The sequence below is a fragment of the Larus michahellis genome, chromosome 2 (genome assembly GCF_964199755.1).
Source record: "Larus michahellis chromosome 2, bLarMic1.1, whole genome shotgun sequence".
NCBI lineage: Eukaryota > Metazoa > Chordata > Aves > Charadriiformes > Laridae > Larus > Larus michahellis.
The window spans coordinates 164,627,850-164,652,669 of record NC_133897.1 but is presented as its reverse complement, the minus strand read 5'-3'; the positions used below and the strand labels follow the sequence as shown (position 1 = coordinate 164,652,669).

The 24,820-nt window shown below is 38.4% G+C and overlaps 1 protein-coding gene across 4 annotated transcripts in view; it reads left to right on the top strand.

Annotated features, from left to right (window-relative positions):
- Positions 1 to 24,820, top strand: part of TRAPPC9 (trafficking protein particle complex subunit 9) — a 543,073-nt gene that overhangs the window by 252,942 nt on the left and 265,311 nt on the right. For all 4 annotated transcript variants that reach the window (XM_074577903.1, XM_074577902.1, XM_074577899.1 and 1 more), the window contains 2 exons: positions 5,032 to 5,185; positions 15,947 to 16,037. In XM_074577903.1, the coding sequence (XP_074434004.1) occupies positions 5,032 to 5,185; positions 15,947 to 16,037 (245 nt within the window). The remainder of the gene's footprint in view (positions 1 to 5,031; positions 5,186 to 15,946; positions 16,038 to 24,820) is intronic.

The window sequence follows — 24,820 nt, the reverse complement described above, 5'->3', positions numbered from 1 at the left end:
AATAAGGCCTGGCTCTGTGTCCCTACTCTCTACTTTATATAAGAAAGGAGGATGAACAAGGAGCATAATATTGAATAAAGTCTCCAACTGCCTCCTTTCAGCTTCGTTGTGGAAACAGCTTGCAAACTCATCTGTGGACGATAGTGTTTAAATAGGTAGTTAGCCATGAGGAAGGGTTCTTGAGTTCCTGTTATACCATTTCTTCCTAAAGATAATTGAGTAAGGACTAACTCTAGATTTTATTCTTCCAACCCAAGCAGTGGTATTTTATTTACTTAATGAAAGGTGAAATCTAGTTATGTTAACCAGATTCCTGCTTTCCTTTTAATACCGTGCCTGCTTTTAACCCTGTTTTTATTTGGAGAGTGTGACATACTTAATTTCACTTTATAGATTCATCCTTTTATACGAGAGGAGGACAACCAAAGAGCCGAGATGCATCACCGGGGGATAGGGTATTCCCGGGACCTGCCGCTCTCCCGCCAGGAGCAAGGGCAGGAGTTTATAGCGCTACAGGCAATACTCCACTCCCTTACTGAATCTTTCACCTCTTCATTTTATCTGCTACTTGCCACTTCTGTGAAACCGTTGGTGTTGCTTAATTTGAACTGGCACGGCTTTTAGTCAAGAGGGATGTGCAAGGCGCTGGCTCAGGAATAGTCGCGATGCCATTTAAAGGAAGGGTTTTTTTTCCTTGATACAAAGTCCTTTCTGCTGTGCGTTTTGTTCTCAGGACGGAGTAATATTTCCAGTAAAGCTGAAACTCGTTTTATGAGAAGCGGTGAAACGATCTGTCCGGTGTCTTTAATAATTCGGTGCTGTTACTTTAATAGTTTAGATAACTGTCATTGAAACGTCTGCTGCACCATCAGAAAGTTTGTCATTTTTTTTCCCTGTAAGTCATCCTGACAGGTGACGTGAGATGATTCCGTGCAGACGTACCATCAGCATTGCCAATGAGCTGACCTTTTCCTCTTCGTTCACTTAATTTGTATTTGAATAATTTGCATCCCTGTAACGATGCTTGGTTGTCTGAGTAGCTGTCACAACGGCTTGGGCTCGTTTCATGACAAAACCCAGTAGTTTTATAACACGATTGTTTCATTATTCATGGAAACTGTCGTTCCTTTATCCCTCCTCACGCACAAGCAAGGTTAGCCAGAGAGAAACAAAACCTGTTTTGCATTTGCAGGTTTGGCTATTAAATATTTTTACATAATGCAGTGTTTTTATACAAATATCTCATGATTTATTGAAAACTCTCCTTGTAGGAAATTTGGATAGCCACCCACGAGGCAAAGAAGGTTAAAATGAAATTCTCATCCCTTTTCCTGAAGCCAGTATATGTTTAAACTTTTGCGTTTTAAGATCTTTTATGTTTTCCCTGATACGTAATTACTGGGAAGGGCAAGGTACTGTGTAGACAGTTACCCTTGCACAAGGCGAGCCATCGTTATCCTAGCGGTTTGTAATAAATCGAATGCCTGTTCCGGTTGGAATTGTCTTTTTAAAATTCTTTCTATAGAGATTCTATAGGTACTTGTCTATCACAAGAAACAAGAACAAATCCGGGGAGAAAAGAGGTGCAGAGAAATCAAGACAAGAACCATGGGCTGTGAAGTAACTGCAGATCACTGCAGTGATTAAAGTGGAGATGGACTTTCACAGCTAAAATACATTCCGGTGGCATTATTCTGATGCACGGCGCGGGGACAAAGTTGGGTGGTGTTCAAGAGGTTGCCTTTCACTGCCTTCTGCTTCTTTTAGGATAAAGCCCGTAAGATCTCTACAGATCACTCAAAATTTGACAAATCCTGGTTTAGTTGGTGATGGTAACCCAACTTCCAGTTTATCCATTTTCTCCTTCAGCAGAATTGGCTCCAGGAATTGTTGGTCCGTTCGTTAATACCTGACTATTGTGAAACACATCTTTGAGACGGGAGAAATCAGCCCTTTGGGAGTGAAGCAAAGAAGCTGTGTTTGTGTAGGGGTAGATTTTGAAGGATGAGTGACTGATTTAGGTTACGGTATTTATTTTCTGTTTCGATTTCTCTGTAAAGCCTTCCAATTTACTACACATTCCATAGGCTGAGGAATAAATAGTGGAGCAGCATTATTGATAAAAAACGCAGAGACAAAACTCAATACGAATATTTTTAGCACAAGAGGAAGCAGAATACCAATGACAAAAGGCGTTTATGTTTAAGAAAAAGAGCTAGGATTTAATTTTGTCGTGCTTTACTTTGAGTGTAACTACAGCCTTGGCAAATTTTCTCTCTCTTGCTTTTGTCTATTCTGCCTACTGCTGTATTCGTAATAGTGTTTTGTGTGATATTTTTCTCTTCGTAGTTCCCTTTTACTCAGACCTCTTCACTTTCTAGCTGGCAAGTATGTTGTTGGGGGGGTTCTTTGTATCTTCTCCTGTGACATGAAGTGTCACCGTGCTAAATGCAGCATACAGGGTATAAATAAAAACATAGTTAGAAAATCTGAAAAATTAGTAGAGGTTCTGAGTACTGGGAGCCCTATTTACTAAAGTTTTCTGTACCGTAGAGCTTAATAAAAGTTACTTCAAACCGAGCTGTACAATGAACCATTGGTAAGAGTAATCCAGGCTGTATTCCTGAAGCTGGTGTGGATTTATTGTAGGCTGTTGGGGTAAAAAGTGCTTGCATGCATATTTAATTTCCAGAAAAAAAAATAAATTACCATATTGCCAGTAATGATCCATTAACAGAAGAATGCAATCTGAATGCCCTCAATTAAATATTAAATGTTGTTAGGCAGGAATGTTTTTCTAATATATCATTCACTTAGAAGAGTGTGGCACAATAATTAGATGAGAGCTGTTTTCCAGATCCATTGGGAGACGGATTCTAAATATGTTTGACTGTTTGGAACTAAGACAATTTACTGTCGAAATATGACTGTAGGTAACTAACTATGAGTATTTATGTGAGAATTTAAGCAGTACTGTGTATATAATAGAAACCAAGTCCTGAGTTTGCATCTGCCCGTGTGCCGCAGAGTGATGAAATAGTCTCGGAAACAAAGGCAAAAATGATTCCGTAATGTTCCAGTTGCGTCTCTGTCTTCTGCATGCGTTGCCCAGGCAAAATCCAGGAAACTCGACCGGCATTTGCAGAATCGAATCATACTTCAGTGCCAGTAAGGATTGATGTTGTTAAGTCATAGTTTCAGGCCCGATATTTTTTTTTTTTCTAAAATCCCCTCTACAGATTGTATCTCGGTGTTTTTCATTACGTTCTTTATTTCTGGCTTGGTTCCTGCAGTGACTGTGATACACTTTGGTAGCTCACGTTAGCGGTTTTATATGCCCAGCACGTGATGGTCTTTGCATTCAAATGAAGAACTCGTAAGGATCTCTCGCTGTAGGAAAAAAATAGCCAAAACAAAAACACCCCTTAGAGAGGAAGAGATTAATTCCTCTGCCTTTTTTTGATTTTTTTCTAATGTGAAGATCAGCAAAGATGCAGCCTGCAGAAGAGGTAGCTTACAGAAACAGTAACTGTGCCACCTTTGTCTCGGTGCTGTATTTGTACTTTTTAATGATGAAGGTACTTTTGGAACATTAACAGCTTCTCCTGAGATGTCAGGTTTTGCTCAGGGTGAAGCGTGATGGGCCTATTTGAATTCATCTTTCCTCAGGAAACTTCATAAACTCCAGGTTATTCCTTGTTCTTGTAATTGCCGTGTATTTTCTCCCAGTTTCTTTTAGGGTCAAAATTCTCTTAAATTAATGCTAATTATAGAAAAGCTCGTCTGGTCTGGAGGGATTTCAAAGCCCTTTCTCGTTGACTTTTGTTCCTCATGTTTTCCTTTTGGCGACATTTATGGAATACGTTTCCCTCTTTATATGTAGAAATAGATAAAGGAATAACAGTAGTCCTGTGTTTTTGTGAAATGCCATTCCCATACCCCTTCTTAGGTTGTAGTTGCATTTAATCACAAATGGTTTTCAAAGCTGTTGCTTGGTCGTCTGTTTTCCTTAAGTGCAAAGTCATCTCAAGAGCAATGTATTTTAATTCTTCCCTAATTATTTTTCTATTTCAGATGATTCAGGAAATTAAAGCTGTTTTGGCAGCACAGTATATTAGATCTGCTATAACCACATTTCATGTGATATGAGCTGGTCTAAATTCCCTTTTATATTAGATTAGTGATTCTAGTTTAACATATAAGTATTTAGTATGCATTATAGTGTAATATATTTAATTTAATTTGCTTTTATGCCTTACTGTACATTTAATAAAGCAATTATTTAACCATTTACTACCAATGAATTACACCGTGATACTGAAATTAATATTACCTGTAATTCATGAAGATACATTATGCAAGATGCAAGTATCTTCTCAAAGAAAAAGGCAAGGGCCATATTTAGGCCCTAGTGCTGTGGTTGGTTATTTCGTCTCTCCTTCCTGAGTTTTGTAAGGAAATTTTAAAGGGAAATTTAGGAAGGCGGCTCGTAAAACCAATGAAGTGCGCGTGGCTTTGTACGTGTGTTACTGCTCACTGCAGGAGACCCTTTTGTATATAATATTTTGCTTCACTTGTGTGTAGGTTGGGATTAGTAGACTACTTTAAATAGTAAGGTCATCAGCATTTGGCCCAGTCTTGTTGCTTTTTTTTCAGCGAGTCTTAAGCACACCAGGAGCATTTACATACCAAGAGTGACGGCAGATGAACCTCTGCAGAACCAGAATAAGGTCAACTGGATTGCAACTGCAAACCAGATATCGTGTGTACCACTCACAAAGGCATTAAGATGTTGGATGCCGGTTTTTAAAAAATCTTACCGTCTTTAATTGATTTAGACTTCTGTTTTCAGTAGCATAAATCATATGGCTTATATATCATTAGTACACAGACTAGATGCCGCTGAGACAAATATACTAATATTGCAGTGCTTGGTTTCGCAGTGATCTGCATTTTCTGCAGAAGTGCTATCTGTAAAATTCTTGTAGTAAAAATCCTGGGTTTTTTCTCTTTCTTTTCCCTTTGCTACAGTATGGCTATCCAGGTTGACAAGTTCAATTTTGAGAGCTTCCCAGAATCCCCTGCTGATGGGACACAGTTTGCAAATACAAAGCAGCTGGAAGAAGAAAGGCAACAAGCAAAAGGTCTGGAGATTAACAGCAAGCTGGATATTTGCTGGAAAATTATATCCTTTCATAAATACTTGCTTTAAAAATATATAAATAGGTGCCCTGTGACACATTTTATTTTATAATTCAACACGCTTTACACCAGTGTTACTGAAAAGTAATTAGAACTATGAAGCTTATCATAATTATAGACTGTTTAAGGTTAATTGTGCTGTATATTATTTAGATGATGCTTGGGTCTTACTCTAACGGCTTTTTCTGAGTCATTGAGCCTGCCACAAACCCTGTGTGTTTTTCCCAACTTTCAGGGGACGGAGGAAGTGTAGGTAGGATTGATTAATAGTAGTTTTATAGGGTGAAATGTTTCTATTTTCCCCCCATACCAAGTAACTGAATCATAAAGAAAGACGTGAAGCTGGATTTAGAGAGTTTTCATGTATTTAATTAAATTTGAGCAAATCAGAGCATATTAGAATAATATATTTCCAAGTCCTCTTTACAGATTTTGTAATATATCTAATCTTGGGTAGCTTTTTTAAGGCTTAGAAAGGACTTGTGTGATGACTTAGTCATCCTAAACATAAAATCCCCATAAGCATTGTAAATGCAGTAAAATATTGCCTTATGATTATTAATAAGAAATTATATTCAGTTTAGAGTTAAAATAAACCAATAGCGTTGCTGTAAATTTCATGATTTCCATAAAAAAATCTTGCGCTTGGCTTGTCAGAAGTACACTTTATCTTTATTTTCATCGGGGAAACATTCTGTGCAGCCAACGGCCCCCCACCCCCCAAGCCATGTGTCGATACTCTGCATCTTCCAGGAGATTTATATTTTTCACTCGGATCATCCTGCGATGGTGGGTGGCAAAAAATGAGGGAAGAGTGGTAATCAAATCATGGTTTATCTTTAAAGATGTCGTTTTGTACTTTTAATTGTACTTTTATCTAGTGATCCGAAATGATTTTTCATTGCTAATTATTAAATTAGCTGCACAGGATTTGTCAAAGGCAAGACCCGAGACATAATCCCAATGCCTGGTTCCGTCCAGGCTCCCTAAGAAACATTTCAGAAAGATTTCCGTTTGTGCAAAAATGTCAATATTTAACCAGGACTCACTTAGAAAATTTCTGTGTTATGGAAAGATATAAATATTCTTTGATAGCATAGTTGAATTCTTATGCTGGAATTGAATGCATAGTTGTAATAATTTTTGTCAGGGTGTAAAAATACATTCATTTCTGTTGCTGAGCAACACTGTTTACATCCATTCTGTGTCCTGTATTTAAACCCAATTTTGATACCAGAATTGTCATGGCTGACATGTAAGTCAGGACCGTAGAAAATCAATAGAACAACGCATGAATTCTGGGTGTTAAATTCAGTGCAAGCGTTAGTTTTTGTGTTTTTAAGATTTGTTATGAACGTTCTCTTTGTTCCTAGAACTCAAACTATTCTAATGAAAGGCAATGAATTGCGTGTGTGCTTAAAAATTCTTCAAGAAACATGTACCTTGTTTTCCAGGTTTCGTGTCCCAACTGGAGTTGGTCTTTCTCATCCTTTTATTTCTTAAAGCAACATTTAGATGTGAACCAGGGAAAAAAATATTATCCTCTCACTTCTGCTGAGTTTGAGAAAAATTGTTTGAGACGTCTGTCCTCCCGCCAGAGTAATTTGACAGGGGCCAGCAGACGTTATTTCAGACATACCGATGGACAGACACACGGAGAAATGGATGGATAGCTTAGCGGCGTAAGCCTTGTTTTCCTTCAGAAGCCAAAGCGCTGCCAAGAGATAAAAAGTACTTGCAAAAATACAAAGGGACGTAGTTGCTTATATTTCTTCCTAGAGAAGGCATTTTTGCAAAAGTCTTTTGAATGGTGAGACCAAGTGATCTCTTTGGTGTCTGCTATCATTGAGCTACTTTGAGCTCCCCAGCTAAGCTTTCTCTGCTAAGTACATGCATGAGAAGAGGAACGTCTATTTCAGAGAACACAGTTTAGACAATTTTGCTGTAAGTAATCTTAACATTGTTTACAGAGGGAGGGCTATATTATTCAGCTTGCAATTCCTTAAATTCTTACTTTATTGGTTAATACCGTATGAAACCATCACATAAACAAAGGCTTCAGATTTTAAGTGTGTGGATTACATTGACTGCAATAAAAAGTTAGTTATATGATAATCCTGTGAGGGCCAAAAATAGTTCACAAAGGATGAGGATTTCAGGTTGTATCTGTAGTCTTGAGAAGCGCCAGAAGTATTTTCTAGCATGGAAAGCCCATTTTCCGTGGCTTTTATCCATTGAAATAGTCAGGGTTTCAAGTGATGAGATTGTCAGTGCTTCGTTTGTGAAAGTATTGTAAAACTTGATCGATTTTCATATACTTGGAGGGCTGAAGGCAGGCGGTAAAGACAACACAGCATATTGTTCAATTCAACCTTTGTACATTTTTGATAGAATGAAAATTATTAGGAAAATAGACTTTCTTACGAGAAAACTTACTGCCATGCCATTTTGAATTAAGAAAAATTCTGGAGTAATGTAATTTAGCGTATCTTTGAGATTAGAGGTGTGTTGAGATCAGTTAAATTAAGAACATTCTGTCTTGGTTTTTTAGCATCTGTTAGATGGCATCTGGTATCAGCTTAACAACTGGGGTTTGTTTTAACACAGAATTTGAACAGACAGAGCGTATGTACCATTAAGATGGCTAATATTTCCAAATTATTCTTCTCTTCATATTTTCTAAACATTTTTAAACAAAAATTATATCTTCTTCGGGGACCTGCTATGCGTTCTGACTCACGGATCAAGGCATCTGTACTAAGCGTCCTTTAAAGTTTCTAGAGTGCTGTGTCTGCTCTAAGATTTTAATCTTTTTACTGATACTTTGTGCCTGACTTCATCAAAATCTTGAGTTAAGAAGCGTCGTGTTCCCTCTGTGTAAGTTGAAGGGCAGGTTAAACTTCTCTCTGTGGTCTTTAATTTCTGGTCTTTACAGGATGACCATGAGCCAGCAATGTGCCCTTGTGGCCAGAAAGGCCAATGGCATCCTGGGGTGCATCAAGAAGAGTGTGGCCAGCAGGTGGAGGGAGGTCATCCTCCCCCTCTACTCTGCCTTGGTGAGGCCACATCTGGAGTGCTGTGTCCAGTTCTGGGCTCTCCAGTTCAAGAGGGACAGGGAACTGCTGGAGAGGGTGCAGCAAAGGGCTACCAAGATGATGAGGGGACTGGAACATCTCTCTTATGAAGAACGACTGATGGACTTGGGTCTCTTCAGTCTGGAAAAGAGACGGCTGAGTGGGGATCTTATCAACGCTTATAAATACTTAAAGGGTGGGTGTCAGGAGGATGGGGCCAGGCTCTTTTCAGTGGTGCCCAGCGACAGGACAAGAGGTAACGGGCACAAACTTGAACACAGGAAGTTCCATCTCAACATGAGGAGGAACTTCTTTCCTTTGAGGGTGGCAGAGCCCTGGCACAGGCTGCCCAGAGAGGTGGTGGAGTCTCCGTCTCTGGAGACATTCCAAACCCACTTGGACGCGTTCCTGTGCAACCTGCTCTGGGTGACCCTGCTCTGGCAGGGATTTGGACTAGATGATCTCCAGAGGTCCCTTCCAACCCCTACCATTCTGTGATTCTATGATTTACGCACTCTGTGTTAGACCCACCATAGATTATTACTCTTCAGTATACCATTGATTTGTGCCATCTACATTTTGACTTCAGAAATTCAAATATGTTCAGAATTATTTCAGAGGATTTGGTCGCGTGAAGGTGATCCTCAGTTTTAGAAGAATAAACAAGGATTTATTGATGTTCAGATGGCAGAAGGGATGTTTTTGTAGGAAACACAGAAAGGTTTGCTTAGGGGTAGCACCAAGAAGTTATTTATGCTTTAGTTTTATATCTGTTTTAGTTTGTCGTAGCTCTTGCTGTTTAATGAACTGTCTTTCCCTGTCCTCTAGCTCTGGGCACTTCTTGTCACTGTCCTGATGAAGTGAGTTAAGAACATCTTTGCCAGCAGACTTGCTAGTCTAGTGAATCTAGCTTTAAACTTGGTACGTTGCAGGATGGACCCCAAAGACTGTAGAGCAATGCAAGAAGGGGGAACCAGGAGAAAGTGATGGGTTAAGATCACCAAATCTGCCCTGAGGTATGATTGAGAGCCCGTGTCAGATGCTTACACCTGAACTTGCAAAAGCATCTGGAGGAGGAATTAGAGGTCCTCCTGAGCGCTGGTGTCATCGGGGTTTCAGAGACGGTGGGTGGTTTGTGTGAACAGGGTGCACTGGCGGGTGGGTATGGGTTATTCAGGAAGGTTGGGCAGAGATGATGGTGAGGGGTTGTTCTCTGTGCAGATGGATGGCTGAAGTGCACAGGGGATTGTTAGGAAATGAGGGAGGGGCCAATTGACAGCTTTTGGATCAAGGACAGAGTCGTCCAGCAGAGTGATGCGGTGTGCATTTGTTACAGACCACTCAATCGAGAAGCAAAGTTGGATGGACTCTTCGTTTAACAACTGAAAGAAGTCTTCCAAATGCAGAGATCTCTGGAGTATGTTTAAGGACACTTTTTGTGTACAGGTGCTGGATGGCTTGATTTGGCACGTGCTGCGTGGGATCTGCTACTCGAAAATAATGAAGATCCAGTTAGAGAGGTTAGGTTTGACGGCAGCCTTGGCTCCATTCGCCCCGAGATGGTGGAGTTTGGTATCCCAAGGCAAGTGAGGAGGGCAAGTAGCAGTATAACGACTGGACTTTAGGAGAGGAGACTGTTAGGCAGAGGGGAACTGTTAGGCGGAATTGCACAGGAGGCTGCCCTCAGGAGGAGAGGGGTCCAGGAGAGCTGATGGACCCCCAGGGACAACCTTCTCAAAGCCCAAGAGTTGCGGCAATCAGTGAGGTACCTCTGACTCTACAAGCAAGGCATATCACGAGGTGACTGTAGGAAGTCGCAGCCAAGGTAAATTCCAGTTAGGTACTAGGAAAAATCCTTTTCGCAACGAGGGTGCTCAAATAGTGGAATGGGTTGTTGGAAAGTGCTGTAAAATTCATGTCTTTAAAGATGTTGAAAAATTCTGGATGAGTCCTTGCCCAACCTTATGAAATTTTAATATTTTCCATGGTTTGGGAACAGGGTGGGACAGTGACTCCGGAATTGCCTTTCAGTATAAATTATTCTGTGATTTGTGCAGCCCCACAGTGGCCTGGGTAAGAGAATGACTCCTGAAAACTAAACTCCTTTTCCTCCCCCTGTCTCTTGCTCTCCCCTGGTTTGATTGCAGCCAGAGAAATTTTCTAATGTACTGTGAAAGAATTGCTATTTCAGTGAAATGAGGCTATTACATTTTGGAGTCATTTTCTTGAAAATATTCTAAACCTGGCCCTAACAGCCTTTAAAAAACAAGACTTCCAGTGCCACCTTAAGCATCATGTTCCATTTTTAACTTTTATAATAGCTAGACATTTTTTTCTTACTTCAGCATTAATTTGTGTGATTTATATGAAGCCTGTCCTATTTGCAGTGTTTTCCTACATTTTTGAAATTGTGTTCTCTGTCCCTTCCTCTGTTTTTTCTTTTCTATATTTAAACCTAATTGCCGACTTTTTTTCAAAGCACATTCTCTTTCAGTCATATTGCTGATGATGTTCTGCAGTTCAGCTATATTTGCCTCGATATGTGGGATCCAAAGCTGGAAGCAATGCTTCAGGTGAGGTTTCTTATAGAATAGAAGCTGTACCTTCCATGTTTCAGCTATAATGTTTACTCTGAGAAATATTCTTGACTTCTTTTGCAAGCGTCCCGTGTCTGATTGATTTTTTTTTTTGCATGTGGTCCAGCGTAACTGACTGAAGAATTGTTCCCAGCTTCCATTTGTAGGCTTCTTGATTCCTTCCGGGGTGACACTTGGAACTTTTTTCCATTGAATTTCATCTAAATGATCTTCATAAGTTCCACTCATTTATTAGGTTTGTGAAGACTGGCATCTTTTCCATGTATATACATTTTTGGAATGTTTTTTGTATTTCCTCATCTAAGGAGCCAGTCAGAATTTTGAAATTATTATGTATCGGACAGAACCTTGAGTCATCTCATTCGATACGCTGTCTGGGCTAGACGGGAAACCACTGATAACTGTTACTGAAATTTACTTTTCTGTTTGTCTATTCGGCTTTTGATGACTTCATTGTGATCGTAATTGTGTATCTTCGGTTATGAGAATATTGCATGTTGTGGAACTTCTGTACATCAGTAAAGGTTTCCTTAGAAATACTTTAGTTGGATGGAGCTTTACATTTCCATGCAGCTTCTCAGCATCAACAATTGTTTGCAGAAGCACCTATTATTTAAGAACCTCAATAACTGCATGTAATTAATTTTAATAATGAAGTACCACAACAATAATCAAGCACAAAGCTTAAAATATTACTAAGGGTACTGCTATAAGTAAACTGGGATCATTAATCATTTAAATTTGTTTTTCATTAGTATAACATTATTTATGAACATTTGCTAATTTGTTTGTGATTGTGTGCACGCTTCCACCTGTATTTATCTGTGAAGAAACTGAGAAATATGTTCTTGAAAATAAATCTTTTTAGAAGGATGCAAGATGTGGAAGGCTGCGTAACAGAGAAGAAAAAAGATGAGTAACTTTAAGATTGAAACCAATTTTTAAAATCTATTGTCTTTTTAAGCGGTAAGATTTAGGTAACATGCTGTTATAATTGTGGGGTACCCAGCTACACATTAGATAATCCAGATAGTATAAAAGACCAAAGATTTCCTTGGGGAAATAACTAGTTCCTTTGGCTGTCACGCAGGTTTTTGGAATGAAAGAGTTGATATCATATACAATCTGTTGCTAAAGAAAGGTGAAATAAAGGTGTCTACTGTGAAAAATTAGGTTTTGGATTTTATTTTTTTTAAGCAGCAGCTGGTGGTTGTGTGTTTGTTGGCTCTGAGGCGCCCGTTGGAACTCATTTGATTGCGCACATGAAGATGTTTGGAGGTTTGGTTAAGTACATAGATTCTAGAAGGTCAAACGTAACTTCAGCGGTCTGTACTTCTCTTTATCTATGCAGTTTTTTCCAGTGAATTTTAAATTCTAGATCTTGCACTTTTGTCTTTTATCTGGTTCCACTTTGAGCTCAGAATAAAGGGTATATTGGCACCCCCTCTTCCAACTGCTTTGCTTTAGTTGACATCTAAAGGCTTGTGCTAGAAAATAGGCAAACTCTTGAGTCAAGCTTTTCTCTCTTTTTCCTCTGACATTTTATTACTGCTTTTTTCGGTTACTTTTCATCTCCAAGGCTGTGAGTTTGCTACGATGTTCAGTTTGTATTTGCACTCTAATGAGCCATTTTATATACTTGCCTAATACACAGTCAGGAGACAAAGATCAATGATCTGAAATTCAGTACTATTTGTGTCCATTAGGAATGGTTAGACTGTACCAACTATACGGAGCTTTTCTCTGTCAACTTCAGTGATTTTTGTCTTGGAGTCTGCTTGGCAGCAGAGCTTAGGCTGGACTAGATACTCTGAGGACAAGATTTTAGGTACTGGTTAAACTAAGTACTTTTGGGGATTTGCTGGCAAGGGGAGGCGTGTTTTCTGAATTGGTTTGTGCAACTTCGGCATTTACATTGTGTTTAAGTCTATTTTGCCATACCTATGGGGCAGCACTGAATGCCGTGGGCACTGCCAGGTCCTCCTGGGCACTAATCTGAAGACGGCAAGGTTACATTCATTGTAGAATAATTTAGGTTGGATGGGACCTGTTCAGGTCTGGTATAACACATATCAGCTCAAGAAGGACATGGACCTGTTGGAATGGGTCCAGCAGAGGGCCATAAAGATGGTCCGAGGGCTGGAGCACCTCTGCTGGAAGGACAGTCTGAGAGAGTTGGGTTCAGCCTGGAGATTTAGATTGGATGTTAGGAAGAAATTCTTGACTGTGAGGGTGGTGAGGCACTGGCCCAGGTTGCCCAGGGAAGCTGTAGATGCCCCATCCCTGGAGGTGTCCAAGGCCAGGCTGGATGGGGCTTGGAGCAGCCTGGTCTGGTGGGAGGTGTCCCTGCCCAGGGCAGGGGGGTGGAACTGGGTGATCTTTAAGGCCCCTTCCAATCTGAAACATTCTATGATAACACCCTCCCCTGCAACTTGTGTCCATCGGCCTTTTTGCTATTACTATATGCTCCTCCAAAAAAATTCCGGCTCCCTCTTCTTTAAACCCTCCTACTGTAATAGACAGCAATAAAATGTCTCCTTAGGCTTTCTTCTGCTCTCAAGACCAAACCAACCCCATTGTCTCAACTTCCTTTTTTATGTTATGTGCTCCAGTTCTCGAATCATCTTGGTAACCTTCCAGGGAACTTTATCCTGTATTTCAGTGTCTTGAACTGGGGAACCAAAACTGGACACAGGATTTGAGAAGTGTAACAATGTCATTTTTTTATAAGTTGAGATATAGCTATGCATACTTTTTGCATCCAGTCTAAGAAGTTGTTGGTTTCGGAAACAATCTGTAGCTGTGTTGCCTTTGAAATTGCAAAATGTGTTTTCCTTGAGAATACATGGATCTGCTTTGATAGCATTTACCAGTGATAAAATATGGAGAATCACCTATTTTATAGTCATTTTATAATGGTATCTGAGACATTAAGCTTTCCATAGAGCTTTAAGCAGTAAAAATTTGTAATATCCCAGGCACCACTGTGAGCCAGTTGTAAGTAAATTACAGTTAAGTTAGTTTTAACGTTACAGTTAATGGCAGCCACTCTGTTTTAAAACTTCTTTTAAATACTGCCTTTTAATTAGTTTTCTCTCACTTATATTCCTTACATTAAAGATGTGATAACAGGATTATTTATATGCTGTATCTATAAAGTAATCCAAGTTACGTATTCTCTGTCCTATAGTTTGGGTTATGGAAATTATTCTATTGCGCTTGTGTCCTGGGTCTTGTTTTTCAGCAGCAGTGTTTTCCTAAGGTGGCATTCTGCTGCCTTCAGTGTTCCAAATAGGTGCTTTTCCTTAATGGTGTTTACAACTTCCGTACTCTTTGGGATTTGTGAATTCTGCAGCTGTAGTCCTTTTAGGGGGGAAACAAAGCTATTTAAGACATTTTTCAGGGCATAATGATGATATTAAAAAAAAAAATAAGCGAGAATGCTATATAATGTATTGATTTTCCTCTTCTGTCATCCCCTTGAGCTCTTGAGTCTCAGTCACTAATTGTTAGATCTCATTTTGATCTGAGGTTTCAAGACTTTTCTTTTAAATCTCCTGGAGAGCCTGTGAAATGATGTCCTCTGGTAGGAATTAGTTATCTGCAGTACTTGTTAATTTTCTTTTAAATGACACAGATGAGAGCGTACTTTGTCAGTCAGATGATTTGCCAGCCTTTCCAGAGTTTTGCAGAAAAAGGACTGTTCACATTTGGGAGCTGTTAATGAAAGCTCAGATATTCTTCTGTTTTTTAAAAATCTATTTTCGAGGAAAATGGTTCCAGTACTTTTGGAGTTGTTGGTTGAAACCTTCATCAGTCCTGCTAGGAGCTTAGGCCTTACTTTTGATGGGCCACCATCTCACCTATGGCTGTTTCATTTGAAGATTACGAAGCTGGAAAAGGAGTGTTTTTGGGTCTCAGAGAGGGTCTTGCCTCTCTCTTGAATTTTTTTTCTGTGTGAGGCTCTCATTCTTGGAAAGCACGAGCCGGGCTGTAAAGACGATGGAAGTTTTGCCGGAGGAGTTCTGGTGTAAGTACCCAGAAGCTCATGGGCTGTATGTGCATCCAAAAAGGAGCTGTGCTTCCTCCATCTCCACTTCTTCCTCTCAACCTACCTGAGATGGGGGCTTGCGGTACAAAAGTGTACCAAAAGCCACTGAATGCAGCTTTGGCCAAATTCAAGATGATGCTGATGTTTGCATGTGCTTCAAAGCCCTTTGTGCCTTTCTGAAGTCACGGAATTTGAAAAAAGAAGTCTAGCGCTCTTCCTGTTACCGATACGTATTACCTTGGTTGATGCATCACACATGAAATTGGTATTAATTTGTTTGAATGGAAAATACTATCTTTGTTACGTTGAATATTGCCTAAGCTTTTATATTAGCACTTCCATAACCTGTTTTGAAGCCCTTTAAAAATAGAGATTCTACTTTTCCCAACAGTTTCTTTCAATGCTTCACTGTCCTTAGAGTAAGAACAATTTCCTGATTTTTTCTCATTTGGGTCTGAGCTCATACAGGAGTGAGTAGAAAGGGGAGCTTGTGGGTTATGTGCCTGTACAATTCTGGTATGATGTTTGCCCTCGATAATGACACCGTCACCGCGTTGTCTGACATGCCTGTACCCCCACAGAAGTGGCACCCAGCCAGTATTCAAAGCTATCCTAGCCCAAACCTGTTCTGTTTTGTATTGCCCTATTAAATTTTATCCTTTTTTTTTGTTTTCAGATTGCTCTTGTCATTTTGAACTGGGATCCTGCACCACATAGCTACAGGTCCTGCTTTTTTACAGTTCCCAGAGTTTTTTCCCCCTCGTGTTTTACTGTGGTTCAGGTACATTTTACCTGTGCATCTTCATATTTAACACTCCTCAGTGGAATTAATTTTTTATATTTTGAAGATATCAAATGGTCTATTTATTATTGTTAGCCAATTCATGGGTTAATAGGCCAAATATGTAACATTAACCATTAGTGAATCTCTAGCCTGTAGTTTTGATTTGCAATAATAAAAGTCGTATGTATTTCATGCTCTTTTTCTCTCTGAAACAAAATTTTCCTTAATTCCAATTTACCCTTCCTTGAAGCGTGAAGGGGAAGCCAGTGTGGAAGGCGTTCTTAATCAGCTGGTCCTGGAGCATCTACAGTTGGCTCCTCTCCAGTGGGGTGAGTAATGTCAAAATCTATTGATGATCCTTTTAGAGGATATAGTGGCTTGTAATTTTTAGCAGCATGAGAACGATAATGTTTTCATTTACTGATAATCTATGATACGGGAGAATTCGCTAGGAATTTTATTTTCCTTTAGATATTTTACTTAGGTGAAGATAAAAGTTAAGTTGGTATCTATTTTATCTTGAGTACCACTGTTCGGTGGTAGGAAATATGAAACCTGAGTGCGCACTTTTTTCTGTAATTTGCAGTCCTAGTTGTATTGTATGAGAGGTAGCTGCTACTTAAATTTCCCTTTGCCTTACAGTGGGTGTTTTTAATGCGATTTCTCTAAAATATTTTCATAGGGAATTGTAATATACTTTGTGGTGTATTTCTTATCATGATCTAGACATTTGCATTACTAACTTTTTAGAAACAGAAAAAGTTCTTACTCTGTGTAGTGAGAAAGGACAATTTCTCTTAATTTTGAATGTAGAATGATGTTCCAACAGTGAAATATTGGATTAATCTAATTTTGAAGAGTCTTAATAATGTGACTTCTGTCTGAGGTTCTTAACAAATCTTGTTCAGACGCTTTGGAACGTGGTTTATCCCCAAAGCTTCTATGGCAGTTACGAGTTTTGGAAAAAGTCCCCAGTTCATAAGAAAATTGTTTTCAAAGCTTTTGCTTTTAAAGCAAATTTAACTCTGTCCTCCTTGATTTAGTTAATTTGATGACCTAGAGAGAACCGATTGTAAAGAGCAATGATCCATCACTATTATCTGCATTAACTATTAAAACTAAAATAACCCCAAACTCCAGTATTTATGTAATCCTTTAAATGCTTGTGGTTTTTTTTTTCAAGCACGTAGACCCTCCTCAACTCATATGTTAGAACTTGTGAGCACTTTGTTTATAGATGAGAAGATTAAAACTCGTAATGGTTTAAAGTTGTTTGTTGTAAAGATGTTGAACTCTAACCGTGATCATCTGTTTCTGAAACGATGCTTATCTGTCCTCTGTTCTTCAGAGGATTCAAGGATTTGGTAGCACTTGCTTGTGTGACTGGCTTTGGCAATGATCGCCCTGTTCCTTATCCGTAAAATGAGGAGATTTGTGTCAGATGTGTGTTGTGAGCTCAGACAGGTCACTTGAGAGTCATCTTAGTTCTGTGGAGTGCCATTGACCTTCAACAGGTTTGTAACCTGGGCTCTGTGTTTGGAAATTGTCCCTTGGCAGTTTTTGCATGGGAGATCACCTTAAGGAGGAAAACCGTAGTCTTTTTTTTTTTATATTCTTTTTGGTTTTGTCTTTCAATTTTCTTTTCATGCTGAATTTCACTATTTTCTTAGTAAAAGAGTCATAGGATTGATTCTGCTATTCCTGCCTAAATGGTGATATTCATGGGTGCTTTGACGCAGTAGCTGGAAAACGTGAATGTAGCAGATTCACCATGAAGTCTGATTGCCTGTGGAGTTGGTAATTTCTCCGGTCATTGCTTAATTCAGTTAAAGAATCCCGTTGCCTTTAGTTTTCAGAAATGTATGAACAGAGACAAAACTCCGTGCTATTCTCTGCCTCATAACTGCAGAATTCTTTGAAGCACAATCTCTCGGCTGATTATGGCCTACATGTTTATGTTCTCCATTAAATAAAGCAGGGAAAAGGAGATCCTATGGGATATCCAATACTTCATTTGCCACAACTTCTATATGGTACTTCCTTTTGGAAAGTTCTGGTAGCAGAAAATACTGTTTTTGCAGAAGTCTGCTTTATTTTTTTGTCAAATGTTTTCTCAATCTGAAATTAGCATTGCACATATTATTGATTTTGTATAACACAAAAAAATGTCTCCACGTAGAATCTGTAGCTCATTGCGGAGACTATTGAGAACGACATTTTGATTAAATGCCTGATTTTACTTCAAAAGCAAAAAATTAAAAGTAAAAACAATAGAGAAATTTCAATTTCTTTCAATTAACCATAATGTCAAATACTCAGCAGTTAAATCTTGGCTAGTTGGTTTCACGATGTTCAAGCCAGGTTGCCCTACCTGCGGTCATCATGAGGAAAGTTACTGTGGTCCCTCCAGAAAGTGTATCATGGCAACACAGGCTAGGTTTTTTTTATTTTTTTTTTTTTATGTGTGGGATGGAGGAGGAATTAAAAGATTGATTTTTTTCAGTTTCGTAGGTGGGAGTAATAAGGAATTGTTGGAATATCTGGACAATCAAGAGTGTGCGTGTTAGTACACATGTATTTAGACAATGTGACATACTGTCAGAGTTTAAATTGTCTTTCGATGCCAGAATATGTTTCCTATTCAACACTTACAAACATGGTAAAGTGTTCTGTGTTTCAAATAATCTAAGACGTAACACAAGTTGTTTTCCCTTTGGTTTTGTCCTTGATATTTTGAAGTGTTTGACCTTAACTATTGCGTAAGAATCAGGTCATTTTAGAGGTAGTGGTCTGTACTGAGGGCCAGTAATGAGATAAACTCATGCAAGCTATCTTAAAAAATTCTTTGATCATTAACATTTCTACTGAAAGAGAACTATAATCTCCCTGTGTATATTATTTATCAAGCAATAGTCTACAGATCTTATTTTCTCGTCCTGTGTTGTCCAATATTTTGATGTCATTGATAAGAAGTTACTTTAAAAATACTGTAATATGGTAGTGTCAGGTGTTTTTTTCTTTTAACACTGTTTGTCCCCCCAGCCTTACTTTGCTTTGAGTTTTGCTTTCCTATATGTTAAGAATAAATTGTGTTTTAATGTGAACCCTTTAATACTAGCCATCATTGTAATATAATCTTTGCATATATTGGCTGCAAATTTTGCCTTAGGATTATGCAATAAAATTGATTCTATGATTATTCAAGACTTTTTCTATATTGATGGTTACATTGAAGGGTTTGCATTATTATAAGTGCTCACACTGAAACATGAATGAATATTTAACGTGGTTTTGATTAAAAAAATGACTGGCTCTTGTTCAAATTTATAAAAGCTGGACTTCAAAATTCCTTTTAAATTTGGCATATTTAATTCATATTAGAGTTAATATTACATTTCTAAAATTATAAAACCATATTGAAATAATTTTTTATGTAAATTTGACAATCCTGTCTTTTTTTCATTAAATGCAAGGCAAAGAGTAGAATTACAAGTTAGTGGCATTGAAGTTTTGGTTTGAGGATAAGAAGTCAGCTCGGAAGGTTGTCAGATAGAGGAAAAAAAGTGGCTCAGTGAACGCTGTTGGTTGTGATTTTATGTAATTAAATGACTGGGGAAGGGAAAAGTGTTTAAAACATGAGGAATCGTAAAAAAGAAAATATGTCAAAGGCTGGAGTGAGAGTTCTTAATATGTTGTTAAAATTGATTTTAAGATTTAGGACATCTCTGTAAAGTGAAGTTGTCTATTAGGCAGGTTAGTAAATCACATGTAATTGGAAAACATAATCTTGCTCAACACCACGAAGTTCAACGTTCTATAAAATTTATGACATATTTTCTTTTTACTGCTGGGCAACAAACCAAATGTAGGAATAGATGTGGTGTTAAGGTGAATATATTAATATCATCAAAGCAAGGAAACATAGCCTGCAAATTTAATGAGGAGAACCGAGACTCTTCAAAGGCATATGTCGTGCAAGTTCTGTGGTTAGATGTGAAAATGATCAGATGGAGGCATTTGTAGTTGCTGGCTGCGCGATAATTTTTTTTCATTGGATTTACGTTGCTAGGTTTTTGCAAAGCAGGCAAAATTCAGAGACCGAACACTTCTCACTTTGATGGTGCTCTTCTGCATTTCGTAGCAAAATTATCATAGGTACAAATGCTCTGCACAAAATGTTGTTATTGAACTCGAAATGGAGTGAGTTTGAAATAGACTGCGGGTTGAACCTGGAACAGGCTGGACCCAGGATATTCCGACATTCAAATGAAAGTACCTCTTAAGCGAGAGGTTCCCCACACTTAGCATGCTGTACACAAATTTCACAATACAAACTTATTTTAAATTCTCCTACGTAAAGCAAAGTAAATGTAACTTCCTTCACTGCTTGCAGCCACAAGATAAAGACGTCTTTTCCTGATATTAGTGAAATTTGATTTAGGAATGTAGAACTGTAGGCAAATCTAAATGTGGTAAATGTTTTAATATATTGGGCAAATACCTAGCTTTTCTTTCTCTGTAGAAACTAGCTGAATACCAATAATTATACATGAACTCTAAAGACAATATTTGCAGTAATATTCAAAGAACCATACATCGGTAAAGCTTCACCATGGGCAAAGTCCAGAAATAGTGTTTTGTATTCATTCATTCTTGTATTTCATTCACTGATTTTCTTCATTCTTCACTTCTTCCTTCATAAGAAACGTGAATTTCAACACAGTTTAGAGCATTTAAATTAATCGTGGACACCTTTGACACACAGTACGATTCATTTGCTAGGATGTGATTGAAGGGAAAGCCAACAGGAGTGTTGCTGAATGCTCTCCAGATTGTAATTAAGAACAGTGATAGTTAGTAACCAAAGTCTTAATTGTTTACGTATAGGTAGAGAATGCTACCCTTTTTGTTGTGGATTCACAATAAATTGTGTGTCTACTTGCATCATATAGGCATGTTTTACGTAGAAAAAAACCCAAAACCTTGGAATTGAAGGGTGCTTTGAAATTGTCCCTCACAGGTAGTTGGCATCAATAGAAGAGGTAGATTTAAAAGTATTTTAAAGTGTTTTATTAGCACGGGGTTCCTGACAGCTCGTTTGGAAGTTCTGTCTGGTTAAGTTTCACAAAACATCTTATGTAAGCATTACTTTTAAAATAAATTATCTTAATAATTTATTGTATGTTTTAGAGAGCACCAAATCAGAATCAATTTTCACAGCTTATATATTTCATGGATCTCAAAATTAATTACTGAAACTACTCACCCATTTTATTTTGCATTTTCCAGTCTGACCTTAGACCATAATTAAATCTTTCTTTCCACAATCCATGTGATTAACTCGTAGGGATGGCAGCAGTGTCAAATCACCGCATCCTGAACACAGAGGGAAATATTTTAAAGTATCCGTTGGTGAGTAGATGAGGAAATGATATATCTCTGAGCCTGTGTTTTGGATGCCGTCTTGACACCCTGCCAGCTCGTTGTGCCCAAGGACCTAGTTAAAAAGGGCCGCATCTCTGCAGACAGTTGTGCTTTAGTCGAGGCAGTCCTACAATTTGCTCTTCCCCCATATTTGAAATTCCAAGGCTGTCTTGGATGCTTGTTCAAAGAATAGTTTTAACGGGGAACTGTAAGGAAGTGGTTTTATTTTCCCTTTTAATAAGGAACCCCCTCATAGGCCCTCCACAGGAGCACGTAGGTTATACAGGTGTAAGCTTGGAAATATGGAGAGGTCAGCTGGGTATACAAAGATCTGCCTTTCAAAAATTTATGAATGTTACTCTGTTCATTTGTCAAACTAAAATATTCTTTAATGATTCCTATTTTAGAATTACAGTAGACTGGCCATTATCATCATTAGAAAGATGAAACCAAGAGTGTTAGCCAGAAAATCTCGAGAGTAAGCTGCCTATAGGGTAGAGGATCACAGTCTGATTCATAACAAGACCAAAACTGAGAATCAGTCTGGTGGTAAATGGATTTTACTAGGGAACCAACCTTTCTCATCCATTTAGAAAAATCTTCAGGTTTTTCATTTTTATTTTTAAGATGCAAGAGAGGTGGGAACACTTTCATATCTTAACAGCTTGTGTGCGGGCTGTTTTGGAGGATATTTTGGCAATGTCAAACAAGCAACATGCTTTAGTTACTGGGAAGTGTTAGGGGACCGGGGTAGTACATTGAAAAAATGGACTAACTTGATAAAACTAGGGCATCTGGCACAAGAATAATGTTCTCACATGTCAAAACATGCTATTGTGTGATATGTTTTCAATCAGCTGTTGTTTCTAATTCCTACTGAAGCCTTGGTTACTCTAAACGGAGAGGGAAAACTTGTAGAGAAAGCATTTCAGGCCGAACAGGACCAGTAGGGATTTCAAAGAAAAGATGCTAAGAATAAAGAGAGCACCCTAAAGTGAAAATAAATTAACAAAACCTCTTATGTAAAGACAGATAGCTTGAGACAGGTTGGGTGCAGTGCCAGTGCTTACTTCGTCTCAGGTTTCTGACCGAACTGGTAGCTGAAGCTGCAGGTCCAGTGTTTCTAACACAGCAGTGAGAAGAGATGGGAGGGAAAAAGGAGTGATAAATACTAAGGGAGTTGTCTAAGTATTGGTCTAGGACCAATTTCTCCAATGCGAATCATTAGTGATTTTTGCTTAATAAAAAAAGAAAAAAAAATGAAAGCTTATATGAGGAGGAGGAATAAACTGATGAAATATGCTGCTGGCTCCAAGATAAGCACCACCATCTCTCCAAAAAGAGATCAGGCTACTGCACAGAATCATGGAATGGTTTGGGGCGGAAGGGACCTTCAAAGATCATCTAGTCCAACCCCTGCCATGTGCAAGGACATCTAGGACACTAGATCAGGTTGCTCAAAGCCCCATCCAACCTGACCACGAACACTTCCACGACAGGGCATCCACAGCTTCTCTGGGCAACCTGTTCCACTGTCTCACCACCCTCAGTGTAAAGAATTTCTTCCTTATGTCCAGTCTAAACCTACCCTCTTTCAGTTTAAAACCCTTGCTCCTTGTCCTGTTGCTACAGTTCTTGGTCAAAATTATCTCTCTGCATTTCTTATAATCTCTCAATTTCAAAAACCACAGTACCAGAAATGAAATGGAAGAAATATAGTCCAGAAAAGTTATCTGTTCTGAGACTAGTAACACAGAAATCTGCTAGAAGTTCAGCTGTCTGAAGTGATTGGAAAGGATTTGATGAAGTGTTATTCTGAGCTACCAGTGCACTTCAGCTATGAGGAAAGGCGTATGTGACGGTTGTCCAAGTCTGTAATGAAACCTCCCATAGGAAACTCCTTATAGAAGAACTCAAATCAAACCAGAATAGGAAAAAGTAAAGTTTTGGAGGTCATCAAGGAAGGAAGACTTATTGTTGGGTTTATTCTATGGAGATACTATGCTGAATAACATTGGATCAGTTCTCGAATGCTGAGTAAATCTGGCAGGTGAGTTCTGTGTTCACTATTTAGATATCTAATACAGTCTTGCTTCCTTTGAGGTACAGTATCTGAGACACATTTCTTTAATTTAGTAAAATCAAGAGTTGACTGATCTCCAGGAATCCACCAGAGGTCCGGGTCTCAAGGAGGGGAAAAAATTTGCTGAAGTAGGGCAACTTTTGGCATAAGAGCATACTAGAGACTGTCTGTTAATAAGCGCAGTCTAGATTTTTTAAAGACCATAAAGGTTTTCAGTGGACTCTTACCGCAGAAATACTGGTGGAGAGGGAAGTAACAAATAATGGTGTTTAATTGGATACAATACAAAGGGAGAAAAAGAAACAGGATATTGTGGTAGCAGGAAAAGTACCTCATTCAAGCTTGATTCAGGTACATGTGCCTAATACATTCTCTGATGTTGAATGTGAGTGACTTTGTTTTCAATATTTCATTTACAAAACCATTCTATTTTTAAAGCAAAAAAAAAATATCAATTAGTTGACTTCTTTATAGAAATATTGCTTACGACATTTCGGTTAAGCCATAACAGGTGATTAAGGAACACCATAACGATGATAAATTGGTACACCGTTACGCAAGGTACTTAATTTTTTCTAGGTATTGTTAGAACTAAATTGAATAATAGATTAATTGAACATCCAAATTAAAAAATGAAAAGCTATGGAAATAATTATGAAAATGGGTTACACAATCAAAAAGAGGTAGAGGTGTGACGATAATTGTGAGGAAGAAGATTGAAAAGACAAAAAAGCCGTCTTGGAAAGCAGTTGGTGAAAGGTATCACTGAATCTGCAGAGAAGTAGATTTCTGTTACTTTGATGGACACAGAAGATACCATTCGACTAAAAATTGAGAAAAATATGATTCAGCTTGTAGACAATTAAAAAAAAAGAAAAAAGGAAAAAAGATCAGAAGATGTATGTATTAACAAGAGAGGCAAGAAAGATGCTTTGATCAGGCAGGATTTTAATTACCCAGCAATTAAATGAATTGTACAGTTAAGTGTGTAGAGAATGAGAAATGGAAAATATGCAAATTGTAGTGGAAGAATGTCCTGAATAGCTTATGTAGGACAGGTTCAACGTGTAATTGGTTTCGGGCAGTAAGCAAGAAGGGGGGCCTTATTCCAGAATGAGTATGCTGAGCTTTCCGTATCTGGCTTCTGACATTTTCCAGCTTTTGTTTTATTTCACTTGAAAAAATAATGCATGTGCTTGGAACTGAGTGCCATGAACGTTGTAAATGGAAGCAGTCTTTTCACTGACCGCGTTGTACTTTGGATCAGACTCTTTTTTACTAATAAAATGTTTCATTTGACTGGACTAGTACATCTTCTCGGTAGAAATACAAATGTACTCTGTTGTAGTTTAAAGTTTATATGTAATCAAGTTAAATGGAAAGTTTTCCTTTTATTTTTGTAGTTTACTAAAAGCAAAATTTTCCAAGCATTTGCAAGTGTTCTCCCGCCACCCCCATGTGTTTTGACTCATAGGTTAAGGCCAACGTGACCTATCATCAGTAGAAGTTCTCTGTCAAAGAGACGTTTTGCGAGGAGGGAAGTTGGTTTAATTTTCAGTGTTCGTTCTGAAGTAGTCTTTTATTTCATCAAGGAAGCAGAAGTGA